Source organism: Heptranchias perlo, chromosome 11, assembly GCF_035084215.1.
Source record: "Heptranchias perlo isolate sHepPer1 chromosome 11, sHepPer1.hap1, whole genome shotgun sequence".
Taxonomy (NCBI): Eukaryota; Metazoa; Chordata; class Chondrichthyes; order Hexanchiformes; family Hexanchidae; genus Heptranchias; species Heptranchias perlo.
Genome location: NC_090335.1, coordinates 3,066,968 through 3,088,796, shown reverse-complemented (window position 1 = coordinate 3,088,796; position 21,829 = coordinate 3,066,968). Strand labels below are relative to the sequence as shown.

Sequence of the window (21,829 nt, the reverse complement as noted above, 5' to 3'; positions counted from 1 at the left end):
AGAATTCTTGGTATCAAATGAAAGATTCTGGAATAAAAGAATCTGCTGCAATGTTTGTTTTCTCCCCCCGTTGTGAGCTTGACCTAAAACTGCAATAAAAAAAACTGTCCGAGACTCCTCTTTCCTCATTTCTGACTGACTGTGCTGTCGCTAAACTGGAATGTCAGATTGATAAAAAGTGGCCTTTATGCCTTAAGATCAGGAGTGTTTCTTGGTATTTGAACCATCACTTCTCCTAGAGACCTAGCAGTAAAAGAAAAAAACTAAAAGTGTATAGCAAAAGGGTGTGGGAATAGACTGAAGTAGATAGTTCTTTCAGAGTCTTGTGTCAAATGACCTCCTTCAGTGCTGTCGAATTCTAGGATCTTCTGAAAATTAATTTAGTTACCGAACATCTGACTAGGATGTAGCAATTTCCTCACTATAAAAGGAGTTCACTATTAGCAGGTTCTCACTATATATAAATGATACAATCAGAATTTAAGATCTTTTTGTAATAACAGTACATTGGGTTTGCTACATATGTTAAAAAAAAACGCATCTGAGAACTGTTACCTGATCCTGCAAAAAAATCTCATTGGCGATATGCACTATGCGGTCCACACAGATTATACCACCAATGCTGTGAACCTCCAGATCTGCTAGTACAGTCAGAACCAGTATCGTTTCCACCAGAAGCTGTCTGTATTCAGGTTGAGGAACATGGTTCAAAACAGTCTCCACATGAACGGCAAATTTGATCTCTTGGGGTGTCATCTTAAAGGGAAAAAAGAAATAAATGGCTAACTTGAGCACAAATTAACCACGTTAATAATCTGTCAGTAAAATAGTAAGCGCTGTCTCTAATTTCCAAACAAAACAATATTTTCCTTTGATCAATAACACGACACTTTCCAAGGAGGAATCTTGCTCTTTCTCTAGGCTGGTCAGGTGACAAATCCAAGGAAGTCGATTTTTTTTTCACCATAAAAATGCAAATTCCAATTTTCCCAATGTCCTAGTGGGGTAGCACTAAGCCATACAGATCGAAAGGTTACAGGTTCAATTAAGAACATAAGAAATAGGAGCAGGAGTAGGCCAATCAGCCCTTCGAGCCTGCTCCGCCATTTAATAAGATCATGGCTGATCTGATCCTAACCTCAAATCTAAATTCATGTCCAATTTCCTGCCCGCTCCCCGTAATTCTTGGTATATGTTGATTTAACTGCTCCTAGCTGGGCCAGCAATAAGGGCACTGTGACTACTCTCTGTGATATGGACTAGGAAGAGCCAAGGTTCTGGCTTCTAATGACTAGCTCGTGACCCCCCTGGAAATTGAACATGCATAGACACATAGCTAGTCTGTAGCGCACTTCAATCAAATAATCCTACTGATGGTCACTGGGTAGGCCAACATGTGAAGTGAAAGGGGAGACAGGCAGTTTCCAGATTTGTGGTTGGAGGACCCTTATTTAAATATTCTAATCAGCATTTAATACAGTTCTGGAGCAGCCCAATCCAATATGGCGGGTGGCACACCTCTGGCCCGAACGAGCGGCGTGTGCTGACTGCTATATTGATCGCTCAGGCACCCGTTTTACGCTTTAAAGATGAGTGTGGTGCCGGGAATATTTAGGCCACAGGGTATCTGTAAAGCCTATTATTTAGTAGACCGTTTCCTTGATCTGCTGTTCCTATTAGGCTGTATATAGGAAATAAATCCAAGGACCTGTTTTTTTGACAACAGCAACAGCCACCTGAGATGCAAAGACTATTGTTTCCTGGGCTAGACAGGTATTCGTGTCACCAGACAGGAAGACAGTGATGTCCTTCTTGGTTTTACTATTACAAATTTTGAAATAGACAAAAGAAAATTGTTTACTGTAAAAGAGATGCTAAGATGGGCTCTCAAGGATCAATTCATTAGTATCAATCCAGCTGGCAGATATTTTCCTTTTAAGACATCCTGAGCATTAGCTGGATCAAATATTAATTAATTATTCAAAATCTTAATAATTACAACTAAACTAAAATCTTTCAATGTGCAGCATTTCATGTAATGCACTATATTTAATTAATCCCAATATTAAAATAGTGAATTAATGAAGAGAAGTGAAATCGAACTATAAGTATGTATGATGCAACCTCTACTTGCTGCCATCTCTATAGAGCGGTCACTTGCCTATTGTGACTACCATTTGTGGTTCTAAATGACGTCCAATAGAAGTCAGTGGCAAACTTCTTTTAGTAGATAGCTAGCTGTGTATTGCACATTGCAGCCACTCAATTTCTGTGTGTTACATTCCACTATAGTATTAACGTGTTTATCACATCCAAGGCCCAGAGAATGAAGCCAAGTCTGGGCCAGAATGTTGATGTTAAGTTGGGGCTAAGATGCTGCAGCTGAGTTGGTGTTCGAATGCAGGAGAGTTCAAGAGACTTTGACCCTTCAGCAGATTAAAATTTTCTGCCCTGGCAGGTAATAATCCCCATGAGTCACAGCAGGACGTCCCGTTAGTATTTATTTTATTACCATGCATGGTTACAGAGACTGTACTCCCCTCAGAGGTCTGTAACTCTGCAGAAACAGTTGAGCACTCTCCGTATGTAGCTCCCAACTGCTTTATCAGGATGTTGCATAGAGTGGCTGCCGATGCATTATGGTCAATCGTGCTAGTCCTATTGATGACCAGAACATAGGAACAGGCGGAGGCCATTCAGCCCCTCGAGCCTGTTCTGCAATTCAATGAGATCATGGCTGATCTGTATCTTAACTCCATCTACCCGCCTTGGTTCCGTAACCCTTAATACCCTTACCTAACAAAAATCTTACCAATCTCAATTTTGAAATTTTCAATTGACCCCCACTTTCTGGAGGAGAGAGTTCCAGATTTCCACTCCCCTTTGTGTGAAGAAGTGCTTCCAGACATCACCCCTGAACAGCCTGGCTCTAATTTTAAGGTTATGCCTCCTTGTTCTGGACTCCCCCCACCAGAGGAAATAGTTTCACTCTATCGACCCCATCAAATCCTTTAATCATCTTAAACACCTCAATTAGATCACCCCTTAATCTTCTATACTCGAGGGAATACAAGCCTAGTCTATGCAACCTACCCTCATAATTTAACCCTTTTAGCCCCGGTATCATTCGGGTGAATCTGCGGTGCCAATATATCCTTCCTGAGGTGTGGGGCACGGTTTTAATAAGATGGCGGGATGGCAGCGTGGGGTGGGGGGAGGGGTCAATGGGCGCGCAGCAAACCCGAAAAATAAATCCTTACCGTTACCCACGTGATCGCGACTTAATTGATGGCCCTTAACATGGCTTTCGGGTTTGGCGTCTGAAAGCTGCCCAGCGGGCGGACTGCGCACCTGCATGACCTGCTGTCAGCGGGAGTGACTGTATTTGAAGGGCCATTGCGTCAATGGTTATTGCTGGACAAAGGAGCAAGTGGGCATAATGGAGCAGCAGAGGGACAGGGCAGCTCCGCGATTTAGTGACGCCTCACTTGAGGTGCTGCTGGGCGGTGTGAGGAGGAGGAGGGAGACACTGTATCCAACAGACAGGAGGAAGCGCCCTGCCTCTGCCACTAAGAAGGCCTGGCTCGAGGTGGCGGAGGAGGTCACCAGCAGCAGCAACATCTCCCGCATCTGGGTCCAGTGCAGGAAGCGCTTCAATGACCTAACTAGGTCAGCAAAAGTGAGTACACTTACTCATTCCCCTACACTCCGTCTTCCACATCACCGCCCCCCACCCAACTCATTCTACACTGCCCACACTACTCTATCACATCACTCCTCACACCCACTCAAACCTCATCCTCAAATTACCTGCACTTCCTTATCTTGCCATTTGTGACCCCACCACTACCACTCACCCCAATCCTCATCCAATGTGATGTCTCTGTCTGATACTCACCCTCTGATGCACCTTTTTCACAGTCAGCCTCACCCAAACCAATACATTCATCAGTTGGCCACTTCACCCTCACTCACTTACACGTCTGTACTTTCTCCCCTTCTAGGAAAGCGCAAAATGCACATGAGAGGGCGAAGACTGGAAGGGGGCCACAACTAAATAGTGGTTCTCAGAGGCGGAGAAGAAGGCCCTGGAGATCTGCCGGACCCTTGAGTGTCTGTCCCTCGGGGACGCTGAGACTGGCAGCCCACAAACTTTAACATTCATCACACACAACATGAATTAATGTTAACAATAACTGGCATGTTGAACACCTCAGTATGCTCATCGCAACATGGCACATCTGTGATGATACTTTATATTGCCTTCTGTTCTCTTACAGGCCCTTCAGCGACTGAAGTGACGGGAGAGGGCGATTCCTCAGAGGAGCTCCCGGCCTCTGAAGATGCACCGTCACATATCAGTGAGCCATCCACCAGCGCAGATACTCACACCTCGGTGGGTCCTAGTAGTCAGTTACTTGGGTTCGCACCTGGTGAGTTACCACACACAAGTGAGCACGAGCAGACACTGGTGGCAGGGGCAGCTGTGGAGAGTCCGCTTTAGTGGATGTACTCCTCTCCAGGCTCTGCCCAGCTGGACGTAGATGCTGAACCCCGAGGGAACATCCTTTAAAGGAGAATGATCGAGCGACAGCGGCACATTTGGAAGGTACTGGAACAGGTGCCACGCGCACTCTCCACAATCGCGCAGAGGATGGAGGAGTCCAACTCCTGCATGAGTGGAATGGTGGCACAGGTAAGTGCAGGAATGTCTGCGATGGAGAGAAGGTTAGCCTCCGTTGAGCTTCAAGCACGGCTCACAAATGAGTCCATTCAGTCCCCGACAATGGCCGATCGGACTCAGAGTGAACAACATTCTGCCATCTTAAACAGGCAGATAGAAACTTACAAGGCTTCACACGTGTCCTCCAAACTGTTCTCCAGCAGGGTGGTAGGAGTGTTGTGACTCTGGCCCAGGAGAGGGATGATGGCGAAAGGGGACATGGAAGTGGGGACACCACTCAAAGCGCCCCCACATCTCACCCATTGCCTCCCCCTTAATACCCACAATGCTGCCTTCTCTCCAGGTGGCCAAGTCTGCCCTTGCACAGGTGCGGGTGGAGCAGTCTTTGGAGGGGCTCTCACGGGCTCCAAAACCCAGAGGGTGTAGGCCGAGAGCATCTCAACAGTCCGGGCATGAACACGAGCAACCCGCCACTACCTCTGCTGCAGCCACAGGGGAGACACCACGTAGAAGTAGTAGGAAGTGAAAGGCGAAGGTTTTGTGATCACGAAGGGGATGCACAAGGGTGTTGGACAACTGTCATGTTTTTCATTTATATTTGGTTTTTGTTAAATTCACATTAAAGTTATCATTCTCACCACATCGTGCCCATTCTTGACGTGCTTTTGTGAGAGGGCCCTTTCATGTGCTTCATCATGAACGGCGACACTTGATGCCACCCAGTGGGTCACTTTACAGTGGGGGTATGTGTAGTTGCAGGACTGTTTTGTGCTAGTGTTGACGTTGCTCTTTCCAGGTGGTCTGAGGACTGGACTATTCTCACTTTGCAGATGTCCTTATGAGGATTGTTCAAATATCAGTGACTCCCTGGCCTCACGAGCAGCCAGGTGAGCCAATGCTCTGCCCATGGGTTGCCCCTCCTCCTCTTCAATGTAGATGGCTGATGTGGATGCTGGATGAGGGGGTGGGGCCTCCTCAACTGGCACCCCTCTCTGTTGTGCCATGTTGTGCAGGACACAACAGATGACTATAATGCGTCCCACTCTGTCTGGTGTATATTGAAGCTCTCCCCCAGAACGATCGAGGCACCAAAATCGCATCTTCAGCAGCCCTATAACATGTCCAATTGTGGCGGTGTGACTGTCGTTGTGTTGACGCTGTTGCTCGCTGATGGGGTTCCTCAGAGGTGTCATGAGCCACGTGCACAGGGGGTATCCCTTGTCCCCGAGGAGCCAGCCCTTAAGGTTGTTCAGTGCGTGGAAGAGGGGCGGGTTGTTGGATTCCCTCAGAATGAATGAATCGTGGCAGCTGCCAGGGTATCTGGTGCACACATGAAGAAGCCTTTTGCGGTGATCACAGATGAGCTGATTGTTGATGGAGTGATAGCCCTTCCTGTTGATGAACAGTCCTGGCTCGTGTGGAGGTGCTCGTATTGCTATATGGGTGCAATCGATTACACCCTGCACCCGTGGGAAGCCAGACACAGCGTGGAATCCCACTGCCCTCTCCGTCTGGCTGAGGTCGTCCATGGGGAAGTTGACATAGTGCGGAGCCCTGCGAAACAAGCCGTCGGTGACCTGCCTTATGCACTTGTGTGCAGACGACTGAGAGACCCCGGAGATGTCCCCGGTGGCACCCTGGAATGATCTGGAGGCGAAGAAGTTAGGGGCAGTGGTGACTTTAACTGCGACCGGTAATGACATGCCACCAGGCTCAGCCGGGAGCAGCTCGGCATGAAGGAGGCGACAAATGTCTGCGGCCACTTGATGACTGACTCTGAGCTTCTGTATGCACTGCTGCTCAGAGAGGTCCAGGAAGCTGTGCCTCGGTCTGTAGACCCTATTGCGTGGGTAGTGTCTCCTGTGATGCCGCTCTCTCTGTTGTTACCCTCCATGCCCTTGTGCAGGTCCCTGTGGCGCAGCACTGTGTTGTGGAGCTCCACGTGGCGGAGGTGGACGGTGTGCCTGGCGAGGCTGGTGATGTTGCTCGTCCTCGGATGTACTGGCGAATGCAGCCATCGCGCCCCCCATCCTGATGGTGTCAGTTTGGGGGGGTCCGCAAAGTTGGTAAATATGTGTGAACAGAAGAATTCTGAGTGGAACCAAGAATTTTCAGTCTAAACACAAAGATCTCCCAGCCAAAAGTTTGTCTGAGAGAACTGAGTGCCCTGCTGGAATAACTCACCTTTTATCCCCATCTGTCAAACAGGGATTTAAATGGCCAACTGGCTGCCGGCTGCAACTCGCCTAATTTCCCATGGCATGTTTCACACAGCACGGGAAACGTGTTGAGACAGCGCTGAAATCGTTTCCCAGCATGATTAACTACGTTAATGAAGATTTCAAGCACTTTAATTAGTTCAATTCCTGGTTTAAATATCATCCCACCGGCTTTAATTGCTGGTGGGACTTCCGGGTTTGTGAACTGCCCACACCCTGGCCCTGGGTCGTGTGTGTTTTTCGGCGGGTTGGAGCCCGGATTCCTTCCCGCTCCAGAAATGCCCGATTTTGTCTGTCCCTCCGCCCCCAGATTTCAAAGTTAAAATTGTGCCCATGGTGCCCAGAACTGAACGCAGTTCTCCAGATACGGTGGGACCAAGGTTTCTGATAACTGTAGCATCACTACCATCCCTTTGTATTCCAGTCCCCTTGAAATGAAGGCTAACATTCCATTAGCCTTTTTCATTAAAATAACGGACAGGTTACACCTTAATTTCTTGATTCAAAACACAAGCTGGAGAACAAGTAATAAGTTGGAATTCGAACACATTGTGCTATATGGCACTCGGAGCGGAGCTACAGGCGGGAGCGGACCTAGGAGAGAGCGCGGGACTCGGAGACTACTAAAGGCCCAGGCTCGAGGGCCTACCCGCAGAGAGGCAATCGGTGAAAAAAACAAGGATTGAGGTCACAGGACAGCGGGTAGGTGATTGGCGAGTCGATAAAGGGAGCAGCGGAGGCCTGAGGTGAGTGATTAAACTCACCTACGTGAGTCTTTTTCCCCAGCGGGGAAGGAGCTTCGCGGCTTTTTCAAAGGCAGGGGGCGGGGCCAATTCACTGGTACCCGTATATAGGTGGAGCGGTTGCTAAACCCGAGACACTACACTAGTAGTGACTCCCACCCTCCCACCTCCTCTAACCTTTTGGGGGGTAGAGGGAATTTTAAGGGTAGGTTCGTTTTTATATTTTGTTTTCAGGGACTTAACTCCTGGACCTAAGATAAATAAGCAAAAAGTAATCCAAAGTGGGACGTCACCAAGGAAGAGGTAAGTGATTGGTTGGTGAGTATTTTCCTGCTGAATTTGTCTAAGGTTAGAGTCTGTGGATTCTCGGGTCTCTGTTCAGCAAGGGCCCTTGAGTATACCTTTAAATTGAAGTGAAATTGGTGGGATTCATTTAATTTGAATTAATTAGTTAAAGGGTAAGTCATGTCAGGACAGCCCAGCCCCGTGTTATGCTCTTCCTGCTCTATGTGGGAAATCAGGGACCCTTCCGGTGTCCCTGACGACCATGTGTGCGGGAAATGTATCCAGCTGCAGCTACTGACAAACCGCATTGCGGCACTGGAGCTGCGGATGGATTCATTATGGAGCATTCGCGATGCTGAGAACGTCGTGGACAGCACGTTTAGTGAGATGGTCACACCGCAGGTAAAGGTTGTACAGGCAGGAAGTAATTGGGTGACCTCCAGGCAGAGTAAGAGGAGCAGGCAGGCAGTGCAGGGGTCCTCTGTGGCCGTCCCCCTCTCAAACAAATATACCGCTTTGGATATTGTTGAGGGGGATGACTTATCAGGGGAAGGCAGCAGCAGCCAACTTCCTGGCACCAGGGGTAGCTCTGCTGCACAGGCTGGGAGGAAAAAGAGTGGAAGAGCTATAGTGGTAGGGGATTCTATCGTAAGGGGAACAGACAGGCGTTTCTGTGGCCGTAAACGTGACTCCAGGATGGTTTGTTGCCTCCCTGGTGCCAGGGTCATAGATGTCACTGAGCGTCTTCAGGGCATTCTCAAGGGGGAGGGTGAGCAGGCAGAGGTCGTGGTCCACATTGGGACCAACGACATAGGTAGGAAGGGAGATGAGGTCCTGCATCAAGAATTTAGGGAGCTAGGTAGCAGATTAAAGAGCAGGACCTCAAAGGTTGTAATCTCTGGATTACTCCCAGTGCCACGGGCTAGTGAGTATAGAAATAGGAGGATAGAACAGATGAATGCGTGGCTAAAGAGTTGGTGCAGGAGGGAGGGTTTCAGTTTCCTGGATCACTGGGCCTGCTTCTGGGGAAGGTGGGACTTGTACAAGTCGGACGGGTTGCACCTGAACCAGAGCGGGACAAATATCCTTGCGGGGAGGTTTGCTAGCACTGTTGGGGGGGGTTTAAACTAACTTGGCAGGGGGATGGGATACAGAGTGGAGCTACAATAGGGGGTGATGTGCAGCCAAATATTGAGAAAAAAACAAGTCAGCTTGGAAGACAGGGCAAATATGTGAGGGCAAGGCTGGATGGCATCTATTTTAATACAAGGAGTCTTGCGAATAAGGTGGATGAACTGAAGGTGTTGATAAACACATGGGAGTATGATATTGTTGCTGTCACAGAGACATGGTTGAGGGAGGGGCAAGACTGGCAGCTCAATATTCCGAGGTACAGAATCTTCAGGCGTGACAGAGGGGGAGGTATAAGAGGAGGGGGGGTCGCAATATTAATTAAAGAATCAATTACTGCCATAAGGAGGGATGATATATTAGCAGGTTCCTCAAATGAGGCCATATGGGTGGAGCTTAAAAACAAAAAGGGGGCAAGCACTTTGATGGGAGTGTACTATAGGCCCCCAAACAGTCAGGGGGAGATAGAGGAACAGATATGTAGGCAAATCTCAGAAAATTGTGCAAATAATAGGGTAATAATAGTGGGGGATTTCAACTTCCCCAATATTAACTGGGATACTCAGAGTGTAAAAGGCTTAGAGGGTACAAAATTCTTAACGTGCATCCAGGAGAGCTTTTTGAGCCAGCATGTAGAAAGTCCTACAAGAGAGGGGGCGGTACTGGACCTAATTCTAGGGAATGTGGCCGGCCAAGTGGAAGAAGTGCTCGTCGGTGAGCACTTTGGTGACAGTGACCATAATTCAGTGAGATTTAAGGTGGTCATGGAAAAGGACAGGGAGGGGCCGGAAATAAAGGTTCTAAATTGGGGGAAGGCCGATTTTAATAGGATAAGGCAGGATCTGGCCAAAATGGACTGGGATCAGCTGCTTGTAGGAAAATCCGCATCGGAGCAATGGGAGTCTTTCAGAAGGGAGACTGAGACCATACAATGGCAACATGTTCCCGTAAAGGTCAAGGGTGGTTCCAAGAACTCCAGGGAACCTTGGATGTCAGGGGATATACGAGAATGGATTAGGAAAAAAAGGAGGGCTTTTGGCAGATACAAAAGGCTAAAGACGGAGGAAGCCCTAGAGGAGTACAAAAAGTGCAGGGGGATACTTAAAAAAGAAATTAGGAGATCAAGGAGGGGCCATGAAAAAACACTGGCGAGCAAAATAAAGGAAAATCCTAAGATGTTTTATAAGTATATTAAGGGTAAGAGGATGACTAGGGAAAAAATAGGGCCCATTAGGGACAAAAATGGCAATCTGTGTGTGGAGCCGGCAGATGTAGGAGGGGTTCTAAATGAATTTTTTGCATCTGTTTTCACTATGGAGAAGGACGATGTAGACATAGAAATACGGCAGGGGGACTGTGATATACTCGAACATATTAACATCGAGCGGGAGGAGGTATTGGCGGTTTTAGCAGGCCTAAAAATGGATAAATCCCCAGGCCCGGACGAAATGTATCCCAGGCTACTGTGTGAGGCAAAGGAGGAGATTGCGGGGGCTCTGACACATATATTCAGAACCTCTCTGGCCACAGGGGATGTGCCAGAGGACTGGAGAACCGCTAATGTAGTACCATTATTCAAGAAGGGGAGTAGGGAAAAACCGGGGAACTACAGGCCAGTGAGCCTAACATCAGTGGTAGGAAAATTATTGGAAAAAATTCTGAAGGACAAAATTAGTCTCCACTTGGAGAAGCAAGGATTAATCAGGGATAGTCAACATGGCTTTGTCAAGGGAAGATCATGTCTGACTAATTTGATTGAATTTTTTGAGGGGGTGACTAGGCGTGTGGATGAGGGTAACGCAGTGGATGTGGTATACATGGATTTCAGTAAGGCCTTCGATAAAGTCCCGCACAGGAGACTGGTCAAGAAGGTACGAGCCCATGGAATCCAGGGTGCCTTGGCACTTTGGATACAAAACTGGCTTAGTGGCAGAAGGCAGAGGGTGATGGTCGAAGGTTGTTTTTGTGACTGGAAGCCTGTGGCCAGTGGGGTACCACAGGGATCGGTGCTGGGACCCTTGCTGTTTGTGGTCTACATTAACGACTTGGATATGAATGTAAAAGGTATGATCAGTAAGTTCGCTGATGATACAAAAATTGGTAGGGTGGTAAATAGCGAGGAGGATAGCCTCAGTCTGCAGGACGATATAGATGGGTTGGTCAGATGGGCGGAACAGTGGCAAATGGAATTTAACCCGGAAAAGTGCGAGGTGATGCACTTTGGAGGGACTAACAAGGCAAGGGAATATACAATGAATGGGAAGACCCTAGGCAAGACAGAGGGTCAGAGGGATCTTGGTGTGCAAGTTCACAGATCCCTGAAGGCGGTGGAACAGGTAGATAAGGTGGTAAAGAAGGCATATGGGATACTTGCCTTTATTAGCCGAGGCATAGAATATAAGAGCAAGGAGGTTATGATGGAGCTGTATAAAACACTGGTTAGGCCACAGCTGGAGTACTGTGTGCAGTTCTGGTCGCCGCACTACAGGAAGGATGTGATCGCTTTGGAGAGGGTGCAGAGGAGATTCACCAGGATGTTACCAGGGCTGGAGCGCTTCAGCTATGAAGAGAGACTGGGAAGATTGGGTTTGTTTTCCTTGGAGCAGAGGAGGCTGAGGGGGGACATGATTGAGGTGTACAAAATTATGAGGGGCATAGATAGGATGGATACTAAGGAGCTTTTTCCCTTCGTTGAGGGTTCTATAACAAGGGGGCATAGATTCAAGGTAAAAGGCGGGAGGTTTAGAGGGGATTTGAGAAAGAACTTTTTCACCCAGAGGGTGGTTGGAGTCTGGAACTCACTGCCTGAAAGGGTTGTGGAGGCAGGAACCCTCACAACATTCAAGAAGCATTTGGATGAGCACTTGAAATGCCATAGCATACAAGGCTACGGACCAAATGCTGGAATATGGGATTAGATTAGACTGGGCTTGATGGCCGGCGCGGACACGATGGGCCGAAGGGCCTCTATCCGTGCTGTATAACTCTATGACTCTATGACTCTAAAGTGTTGTGAGTCTCTGCCAGTAATCTTCCCTAGATTACGTGAACAATCTTGTGGGGACAAATACCGGGGCACTTTTGCATGTTCAGAGTGCTCAGTTCGAACTCCTGACAGGTCCCCTTTTAAATGGTCTCCACTGCGGCAATTTTGTTTTGGAACGTTCAAGAAATTGCAAACTCCAACCAACCCCATTCATTCCAAATGCAAATTAATTGTCGGATTAAAGACTTTGTTTGTTTTAAACTGACCTGCTGCCGTAAATTTTTGTAAATTTACCTGTGCGTGTCCCTGGGCAGAGGGCGGGCAGAACTAAGTGAAGTGATGGAGCAGAGCACTTCAGTTGTCAGTGTCGGCACATGAATGGAATGCACCGTTCACCCAATTCACATTTCCCAGTCCCCTGGGAGTCCTCACACTGAGCGTATGTGTGAGAGGCAGTTGCCAGCTGCAGGATCTGCTCACCCTCTTTCTCCAATGCCGCTCCTACCCACGGACAAGCAGATAATGAAGCCACGAGGAGGTTGGTTGATGGAGGTTTACAGGCTCCCAAGACCTACTTCTGGATATTAAACACAGGCCATGGGTCCCTTCACAAATAACGGAGGGAAACTGAAGACAGTCGCCATGATGCAACTGGATTTGAACAAAGGCTAGAAAATAACAGCTGTGAATGTCAACTAATAAAATTCACAACTTGTTAACACATTCAAGGTAGCAAAAGCCATTAACTATTTAAATATCACTGAGAATTTAACAGGCTCCAAATCGACAGCTTATATCGAAATGTGGTCCTTACTGACCAGCCTGACTAAACAACATTGGCCATTCCGCAACACATCAATATCAATGCAGTTTCAAAACTAATATTTTAAATTCAAATTAAATTGTGAAAATCATATCTTACTCAGAAATCTATGCACCTTCATGCAGGTTTTGTATCAAAGTATAAGAGTGCAGCTTTTAAAATTTTAAGTTATCGGAATTGTACTGAAAAGACAATTTTAATATCGAAGTTACACCACAATTTGCAGTACCTGGACATCAGTGATACAGGAATTGAGTATACAGATTATTCGGGACTTACCTCTCTTGTGGTTGAAGAAGGAAGTACATAGCCATCAATAGAAAGACCATGGCACTAAAATTAAAAATAAGACAAGGAATAAAATAAAATCACTTGCATTTACGTAGCGCCTATTACATTGAAAAGGTCTCAAAGTGCTTCATACAATGAGGTCACATTTTCAAAGGGGACAAACAGTGCAGAAGTGTCTTTGAATTTGATATCCGTAAACACAATGGTTTCATGACTTAATATTTGCATTAGTTAATACTATATATCTCAGAATCATACAGCACAGAAGGAGGCCATTCGGCCCATTGTGCCTGTGCCAGCTCTTTGAAAGAGCTATCCAATTAGTGCCACTCGCCTGCTCTTCCCCATAACCCTGCAAATATATCCATTTCCTTTTTGAAAGTTATTATTGAATCTGCTTCCACCGCCCTTTCAGGCAGTGCATTCCAGATCAGAACAACTCGCTGCGTAAAAAAATTCTCCTCATCTCCCCTTTGGTTCTTTTGCCAATTATCTTAAATCTGTATCCTCTGATTACCGACCCTCCTACCAGTTCAAAACACTTCATAATTTTAAACACCTCTATTAATTCTCCCCTTACTCTTCTCTGTTCTAAGGAGAACAATTCCAGCTTCTCCAGTCTATCCACATAACTGAAGTCCCTCATTCCTGGTACCATTCCAGTAAATCTCCTCTGCACCCTCTCCAAGGCATTGACATCCTTCCGAAAGTGTGGTGCCCAGAATTGGACACAATATTCCAGCTGGGGCCTAACCAGTGTTTTATAAAGGTTTAGCATGACTTCCTTGTTTTTGTACTCTATGCCTCTATTAATAAAGCCAAGGTTCCCGTATGCTCTTTTAATAGTTGTATCAACTTCTCCTGCCACCTTCATAGATTTGTATATGTGAACCCCCAGGTCTTTCTGTTCTTGCATCCCCTTTAAAACTGGGCCATATATCTAACATGTACCACAGCAGTTCAAGAAGGCCCACCACCACCTTCTCAGGATACCTAGCGATAGGCAATAAATGCTGACCTTGCCAGAGATGACACACATCCCGAGAAATAATAAAAAAGTAGACAGAATATATGGTACGAAATAAAGTTAATTTTATAGCACATAAAACTCAGGCTTTTTCTAAACATATTGTAAGATCTTATGAATGCGTGTCAGTGATATTGTGAATGTGAAACAACTGGAATCAAAGATTGGCAGGCAAAACCGTAATTTAAGGAGGAGATGGTTCGGGTACAGTCCAGGTACATTCCCACGACGGTGAAAGGTAGGGTAACTAAAGACAGAGCTCCCTGGGTGACAAAAGAGATAGAGAGTAAGATGAAGCAGAAAAAAGGGGCATATGACAGATGTCAGGATGATAACACAAGTGAGAACCAGGCTCCCTATAGAAAGTTCAGAGCCGAAGTGAAAAAGGAAATAAGAGGGGCAAAGAGAGAGTATGAGAATAGACTGGCGACCAACATAAAAGGGAATCCAAAAGTTTCTATAGGCATGTAAACAGTGAACGGGTAGTAAGAGGAGGGGTGGGGCCAATTAGGGACCATAAAGGAATCTACTCATTGAGGCAGAGGGAATGGCCGAGGTACTAAATGAGTACTTTGCATCTGTCTCTACCAAGGAAGAAGATGCTGCCAGAGTCTCAGTAAAGGAAGATATAATTGAGATTCTGGATGGGCTAAAAATTGATAAAGAGGAGGTACTAGAAAGGCTGGCTGTACTTAAAGTAGATAAGTCACCCGGTCCGGATGGGATGCATCCTAGGTTGCTGAGGGAAGTAAAGGTGGAAATTGCGGAGGTACTGACCATAATCTTCCAAACATCCTTAGATACGGGGGCAGTGCCAGAGGACTGGAGAATTACAAATGTTACACCCTTGTTCAATAAAGGGTGTAAGGATTAACCCAGCAACAACAGGCCGGTCAGTTTAACCTCAGTGTTGGGGAAACTTTTAGAAACGATAATCTGGGACAGAATTGACAGTCACTTGGACGAGTGTGGATTGATTAGGGAAAGCCAGCACGGATTTGTTAAAGGCAAATCGTGTTTAACTAATCTGATAGAGTTTTTTGATGAGGTAACAGAGAGGGTAGATGTGGTGTATATGGACTTTCAAAAGGCGTTTGATAAAGTGCCGCATAATAGGCTTGACATCAAGATTGTGGCCCATGGAATAAAGGGGGCAGTAGCAACATGGATACAGAACTGGATAAGTGACAGGAAACAGAGAGTAGTGGTGAACGGTTGTTTTTCGGACTGGAGGGAGGTGTACAGTGGTGTTCCCCAGGGGTCGGTGCTGGGACCACTGCTTTTCTTGATATATTTTAATGACTTAGACTTGGGTGTACAGGTCACAATTTCAAAATTTGCATTTGACACAAAACTTGTAAGTGTAGTGAACAGTGAGGAGGATAGTGACAGACATCAAGAGGATATAGACAGGCTGGTGGAATGGGCGGACACCTGACAGATGAAATTTAATGCAGAGAAGTGTGAAGTGATACATTTCGGTAGGAAGAACGAAGAGAGACAATATAAACTAAAGGGCACAATTCTAAAAGGGGTGGAGGAACAGAGAGATCTGGGGGTATATGTGTACAAATCATTGAAGGTGGCAGGACAGTTGAGAAAGCGGTTAAAAAAGCATACGGGATCCTGGGCTTTATAAATAGAGGCATAGAGTACAAAAGCAAGGAGGTCATGATGAACCTTTATAAAACACTGATTTGACTACAACTGGAGTATTGTGTCCATTTCTGGGCACTGCACATTAGGAAGGAGATGAAGGCCTTAAAGAGGGTGCAGAAGAGATTTACTAGAATGATTCCAGGGATGAGGGACTTTAGTTACATGGATAGACTGGAGAAGCTGGGGTTGTTCTCCTTGGAACAGAGAAGGTTGAGAGGAGATTTGATAGAGGTATTCAAAATCATGAAGGGATTAGGCAGAATAGATAGAGAGAAACTGTTCCCATTGGCAGAAGGATGTAGAACAAGAGGACATAGGTTTAAGGTGATTGGCAAAAGAGCCAAAGGTGACATGAGGAAAAACTTTTTTACGCAGCAAATGGTTAGGATCTGGAATGTACTGACTGAGGGGGTGGTGGAGGCAGATTCAATCAGGGCCTTCAAAAGGGAACTAGATAAGTACTTGAAGGGAAAAAATTTGAGTGCTACGCGGATAGGGCGGGGCAGTGGGACTGGCTGGATTGCTCTTGCATAGAGCTGGCGCAGACTCGATGGGATGAATGGCCCCCTTCTGTGCTGCAACGTTTCGATGATTCTAATGTGTGTCAGTGATATTGTGAATTCATGTCAGTGATATCGTGAATGTGCGTCAGTGATATTGTGAATGTGTCAGTGATATTGTGAATATGTGTCAGTGATATTGTGAATGTGTCAGTGATATTGTGAATGTGTCAGTGATATTGTGAATGTGTGTCAGTGATATTGTGAATGTGTCAGTGATATTGTGAATTGGTGTCAGTGATATTGTGAATGTGTATCAGTGATATTGTGAATATGTCAGTGATATTGTGAATGTGTGTCAGTGATATTGTGAATGTGTCAGTGATATTGTGAATGTGTGTCAGTGATATTGTGAATATGTCAGTGATATTGTGAATGTGTGTCAGTGATATTGTGAATATGTCAGTGATATTGTGAATGTGTGTCAGTGATATTGTGAATGTGTCAGTGATATTGTGAATGTGTGTCAGTGATATTGTGAATGTGTCAGTGATATTGTGAATGTGTGTCAGTGATATTGTGAATATGTCAGTGATATTGTGAATGTGTGTCAGTGATATTGTGAATATGTCAGTGATATTGTGAATGTGTCAGTGATATTGTGAATGTGTCAGTGATATTGTGAATTGGTGTCAGTGATATTGTGAATTGGTGTCAGTGATATTGTGAATGTGTCAGTGATATTGTGAATATGTCAGTGATATTGTGAATGTGTGTCAGTGATATTGTGAATGTGTCAGTGATATTGTGAATGTGTCAGTGATATTGTGAATATGTCAGTGATATTGTGAATGTGTGTCAGTGATATTGTGAATGTGTCAGTGATATTGTGAATGTGTCAGTGATATTGTGAATATGTCAGTGATATTGTGAATGTGTGTCAGTGATATTGTGAATGTGTCAGTGATATTGTGAATGTGTCAGTGATATTGTGAATGTGTCAGTGATATTGTGAATGTGTGTCAGTGATATTGTGAATTGGTGTCAGTGATATTGTGAATGTGTGTCAGTGATATTGTGAATGTGTCAGTGATATTGTGAATTGGTGTCAGTGATATTGTGAATGTGTCAGTGATATTGTGAATGTGTGTCAGTGATATTGTGAATGTGTGTCAGTGATATTGTGAATGTGTCAGTGATATTGTGAATGTGTCAGTGATATTGTGAATGTGTCAGTGATATTGTGAATGTGTCAGTGATATTGTGAATGTGTCAGTGATATTGTGAATGTGTGTCAGTGATATTGTGAATGTGTCAGTGATATTGTGAATGTGTCAGTGATATTGTGAATGTGTCAGTGATATTGTGAATGTGTCAGTGATATTGTGAATGTGTCAGTGATATTGTGAATGTGTCAGTGATATTGTGAATGTGTGTCAGTGATATTGTGAATGTGTGTCAGTGATATTGTGAATGTGTCAGTGATATTGTGAATGTGTCAGTGATATTGTGAATGTGTGTCAGTGATATTGTGAATGTGTGTCAGTGATATTGTGAATGTGTCAGTGTTTATAGTCTTCAATTTAACAGAAAAATAGTGCCTCCTCCATCCAGTTCTCCTGTCCAAGTTAGTTTAAAAGGGACACGTAGTGACCAATACTGGAAATACAATTGAAACAGTACAGTAGGAATATGCTAATTGTGTTCTTGCACCCGAGTGCGGAAAGAACATAAGAAAAGGTCGAAGATGAGAAGGGTCCTCGCCCAATCTGCAGCTCGCCCTCGAGAACTCCAACTCACCCAACATTACTTCTAACTGTATTTTGAATGTTCCTAATGACGACCTTATTTGGTAGATTATACCCTACCAAGTTCTCCTTTAAACTCTTATCTCTGGAACTGCACAATTCCACTCACAATTTCATAAGTGTGCAAGAAAGTTTGGAACTCGGAGCAGTTTACGTTGTTTTAACTCTCTTGCTGATGCTAAATCTTATGGAATAGATCTAAAAACAATTCAGCTATAAAACACATCATCGCTTACTTTACCTACTGTAGGTTACATTTCAAAATATGTTTACATTTATCATAACTTTCAAATGGTCTCAGATGTACAACATTAGAAGTACAATTGTTGGTTTCAAAAATCATTAAGTGTTCCAAAATAATTTCTTGTTCATCAAAAGATGGAAGCTCATTTTAACCCTTTGTAGCTGTTACTTTCATTAGACTTATTTCAAATGTCAGCTGACAAGACAAGGTTACCTACTTGTACAAACTTTAAAGTTGTTGCAGAATGTCAGAAGTTGTGTGTGTAGATTAGGATAAATCAATATACTTTCTATCCAACGTGATTCCCCTCTCATCTAGACAATGCACAGACCTGACAGCTTCTTGTCCTCGATGAAACATGTGTAACTGTTATTAATATGTGTCAGCTGTGGCTCGGTGGTAACACTCTTGCCTCCGAGTCAGAAAGTTGTGGGTTCAAGCCCCACTCCAGAGACTTACCCACAAAACCTAGGCTGACACTCCCAGTGCAGTACTGAGGGAGTGCTGCACTGTTGGAGGTGCCGTCTTTCAGAAGAGATGTTAAACTGAGGTCCTGTCTGCCCTCTCAGGTGGATGTAAAAGATCCCTTGGCACTATTTCGAAGAGCAGGGGAGCTCTTCCAAGTGTCCTGAGACAATATTTATCCCTCAACCAACACCACTAAAATAGATGGCCTGATCATTTATCTCATTGCTATTTGTGGGATCTTGCTGTGCGCAAATTGGCTGCCGTGATTCCTACATTACAACAGTGACTACACTTCAAAAGAACTTCACTGACTGTAAACTGCTTTGGGATGTCCTAAGGTTGTGAATGGTGCTATAGAAATGCAAGTCTTTTCTTCTTTAATATAGTCTTCTGTTAGCAGAACTGTGCATCAATGTCTTCCCTTCACCGCCAGGGACTCACCTTCTGTAAAACCTTCCAGACTTTTTGATAGAAGCCCATGGGTACTCGGTTAATGGCCCCATCAAGGCGCCGTCTACGCAGCCACTGACCCTGGCGATTATCCCAAGTCAAATTAGTACTAACGGAAGCGGTGGGAGAAGCAGTGGCTGTGGGAGATGAAGGGCTGCTGCATCGCTGGAACAGACAGAAGCAAAACAAAGTACAATTTATGGAGAAAAGATACACGTGTCCTACTTCAAAAACAAAAAAGAAATGATTCTGAAAATATATGCACATTTCTGGATTCCAGTAACATTGAACAACAGCAGGCAATTCAGGATAGGAAGTCCATCTGAGAGATGAGACTGTGAAACATGTCTGGAAGATTACAGTGGCCATTCTTATCATTACACTACAGTTTCTCTGACTATTTGAGCCAGTGCCTTCTTTCCTGGTGCACTGCAGCTCTCTTGCTGAAATGGCGAGTGAAAACTCTCTATTACCATCCACATGCTGAAGATTAACTGATCTCACAAGGGCATCCCTAAAAAGTTTCAAAGCCAATCAGAATGCTTTCTTTATTTATATTCATCAATGTGCGGGGGGGGCTTAGTGCTGGGGGAATCAAATCCCCTCCTCTTTCAGGCAATCAGTGTAAAGCTTCTTCAGCATGTCTCAGCCCCACCTTCGAAAGCACCATTTGCCCCCATTTTCCACACCCATTTGTGACCTCTTTGTGTGAGATTAATGCTGAATTAGGATTGAGGCTTCTCAAACTCATTTCACATACAGGACTATATTAGCCAGCCAGCAGAGACAACTTTGAATTTTGGACAACACCCTGTACAAAGGTTGCCAATTCTCCAGGATTATCCTGGAGTCTCCAGGAATGAAGGATTAATCTCCAGGACACTGCTGCGAGTGACACAGGAGACAAGTCATAGTGGCACTACAAGAAGTGTGTGTTTTTTTCATTTTCTTTGACCATTTTTATTTATTAGTTATAAAAATATTGGAGATGGGGAAAAAAGGCTGTTTGACTGGGCAGGGTGGTTGGAGGCCGGAGGTCATGTGATGAAACTGCCAGGAATACGTCCAACCACAGTGGGCAACCCTGACCTGTACAGCAGGAGGCAATACAAGATCAGTCTGGGCTGGATTTGAAGCCAGATCTGAGGTGAGAGTCTAACCTACTGTACCATCCTCAGAACACTGCGCTGTCAAATACTGTAATTGATATTTTTGTCCAGTTTTAACCTCCAAATAAAACTGAATTTCATAATAAAATGACATGCTGTGTAAAAACTTTGAAAAGCTGGTTAAAGCCTTTCCCTGTCGGTGTGCAGCTTTATTTGTTTTAATTATTGTTTTAACCCATTGGCTGTTAACATCGTTCGGGTTTCAAAAGTCAAAACTCACCAAATGTGTCAGACCAACTTTTGAAATTTAATGTCATCTACTTATTAACTGCAAATTGGATTTAAAAGTTTTATGCATTGAAAGCCCAGTTACAGCATCAATGCACATTATATATAGAGGGTAAATATACAAAAAGTATAGTTATACAAAAATCATAATAGACACAGGAATGTTAGGCTGGTTAATGATTCACACAAAATCTCACTGGTTCTCTGCACAATGACCCTATATCTTTGATCACAAAAGTAAAAACTCTATTTTTAAAAACTTTTATCCCAGATACTCCCTTCCAACACCATCAAACCTCTGCCTGTCACTCTGCAACTGGCCAGTAGAACCCATTCATGTTAGTCACCACTTTCCATGCTCAAAACTCCAAATGTGAGAATCTTCTATTGCAGGATTGAAGTGTCAGGCAAATTGAAAGCTGCAATCACTGATTCAGAAGCAAGTACTTTACTGCTTTGGAACTGGTCTTTAGATCAAATGCTGGATCCAGAACAGCGGAAATACACAATCATAATTCCAGTCATGAGGCCATAAATTCTTGTACTTTCTGAGGGTCTCCTCAGCCCCGCAATTAAAGTGTTCCTCCAGCTTTCAGTACTATACAATATCATTGCTTAGAATGTACGGTATAACTAGAATAAGCAACAACTTACTCTGTGCAACAATAGCTATTTACCATATTCAGTTGTGAAAATATTTTTTTGCAAGATTAATTGCTAATTATCCTCTTCCCTTTTAATAGTTCATTTAATATTTATTAGATCTGCAAACTACTTTTACAAACCAGATACACCGCTATTTTTCACAGCCATGGCCCACAGTAACCAACTTAAGATGTGTGCTTACTGGAGGGATTTCTACATCATTCTACAAATCAGTCCAAGGCCTTACAGAAATCAACTCTCCTGAGCGACAATTTTACACTGTCGAATAAAGATGTCAGAGGTGTTCATTTCAGAAATGCATCAATTTCAGTCAGGAATAAAACCCAAACAAGTACACATTAGCAAGGCTTTTGACAAGGTCCCACATGGCAGACTGGTCAAAAAAGTACAAGCCCATGGGATCCAAGGGAGAGTGGCAAGTTGGATTCAAAATTGGCTCAGTGGCAGG

At 44.7% G+C, this 21,829-nt stretch overlaps 1 protein-coding gene across 1 annotated transcript in view; it reads right to left on the bottom strand.

Moving 5' to 3' along the window:
- LOC137327047 (phosphorylase b kinase regulatory subunit alpha, liver isoform-like) overlaps window positions 1-21,829 on the bottom strand; it is a 165,460-nt gene that overhangs the window by 5,358 nt on the left and 138,273 nt on the right. The window contains exons 29-31 of the mRNA XM_067992432.1: window positions 19,310-19,483; window positions 13,151-13,204; window positions 556-756 (exon numbers count right to left, since the gene is read on the bottom strand). Of these exons, the coding sequence (XP_067848533.1) occupies window positions 556-756; window positions 13,151-13,204; window positions 19,310-19,483 (429 nt within the window). The remainder of the gene's footprint in view (window positions 1-555; window positions 757-13,150; window positions 13,205-19,309; window positions 19,484-21,829) is intronic.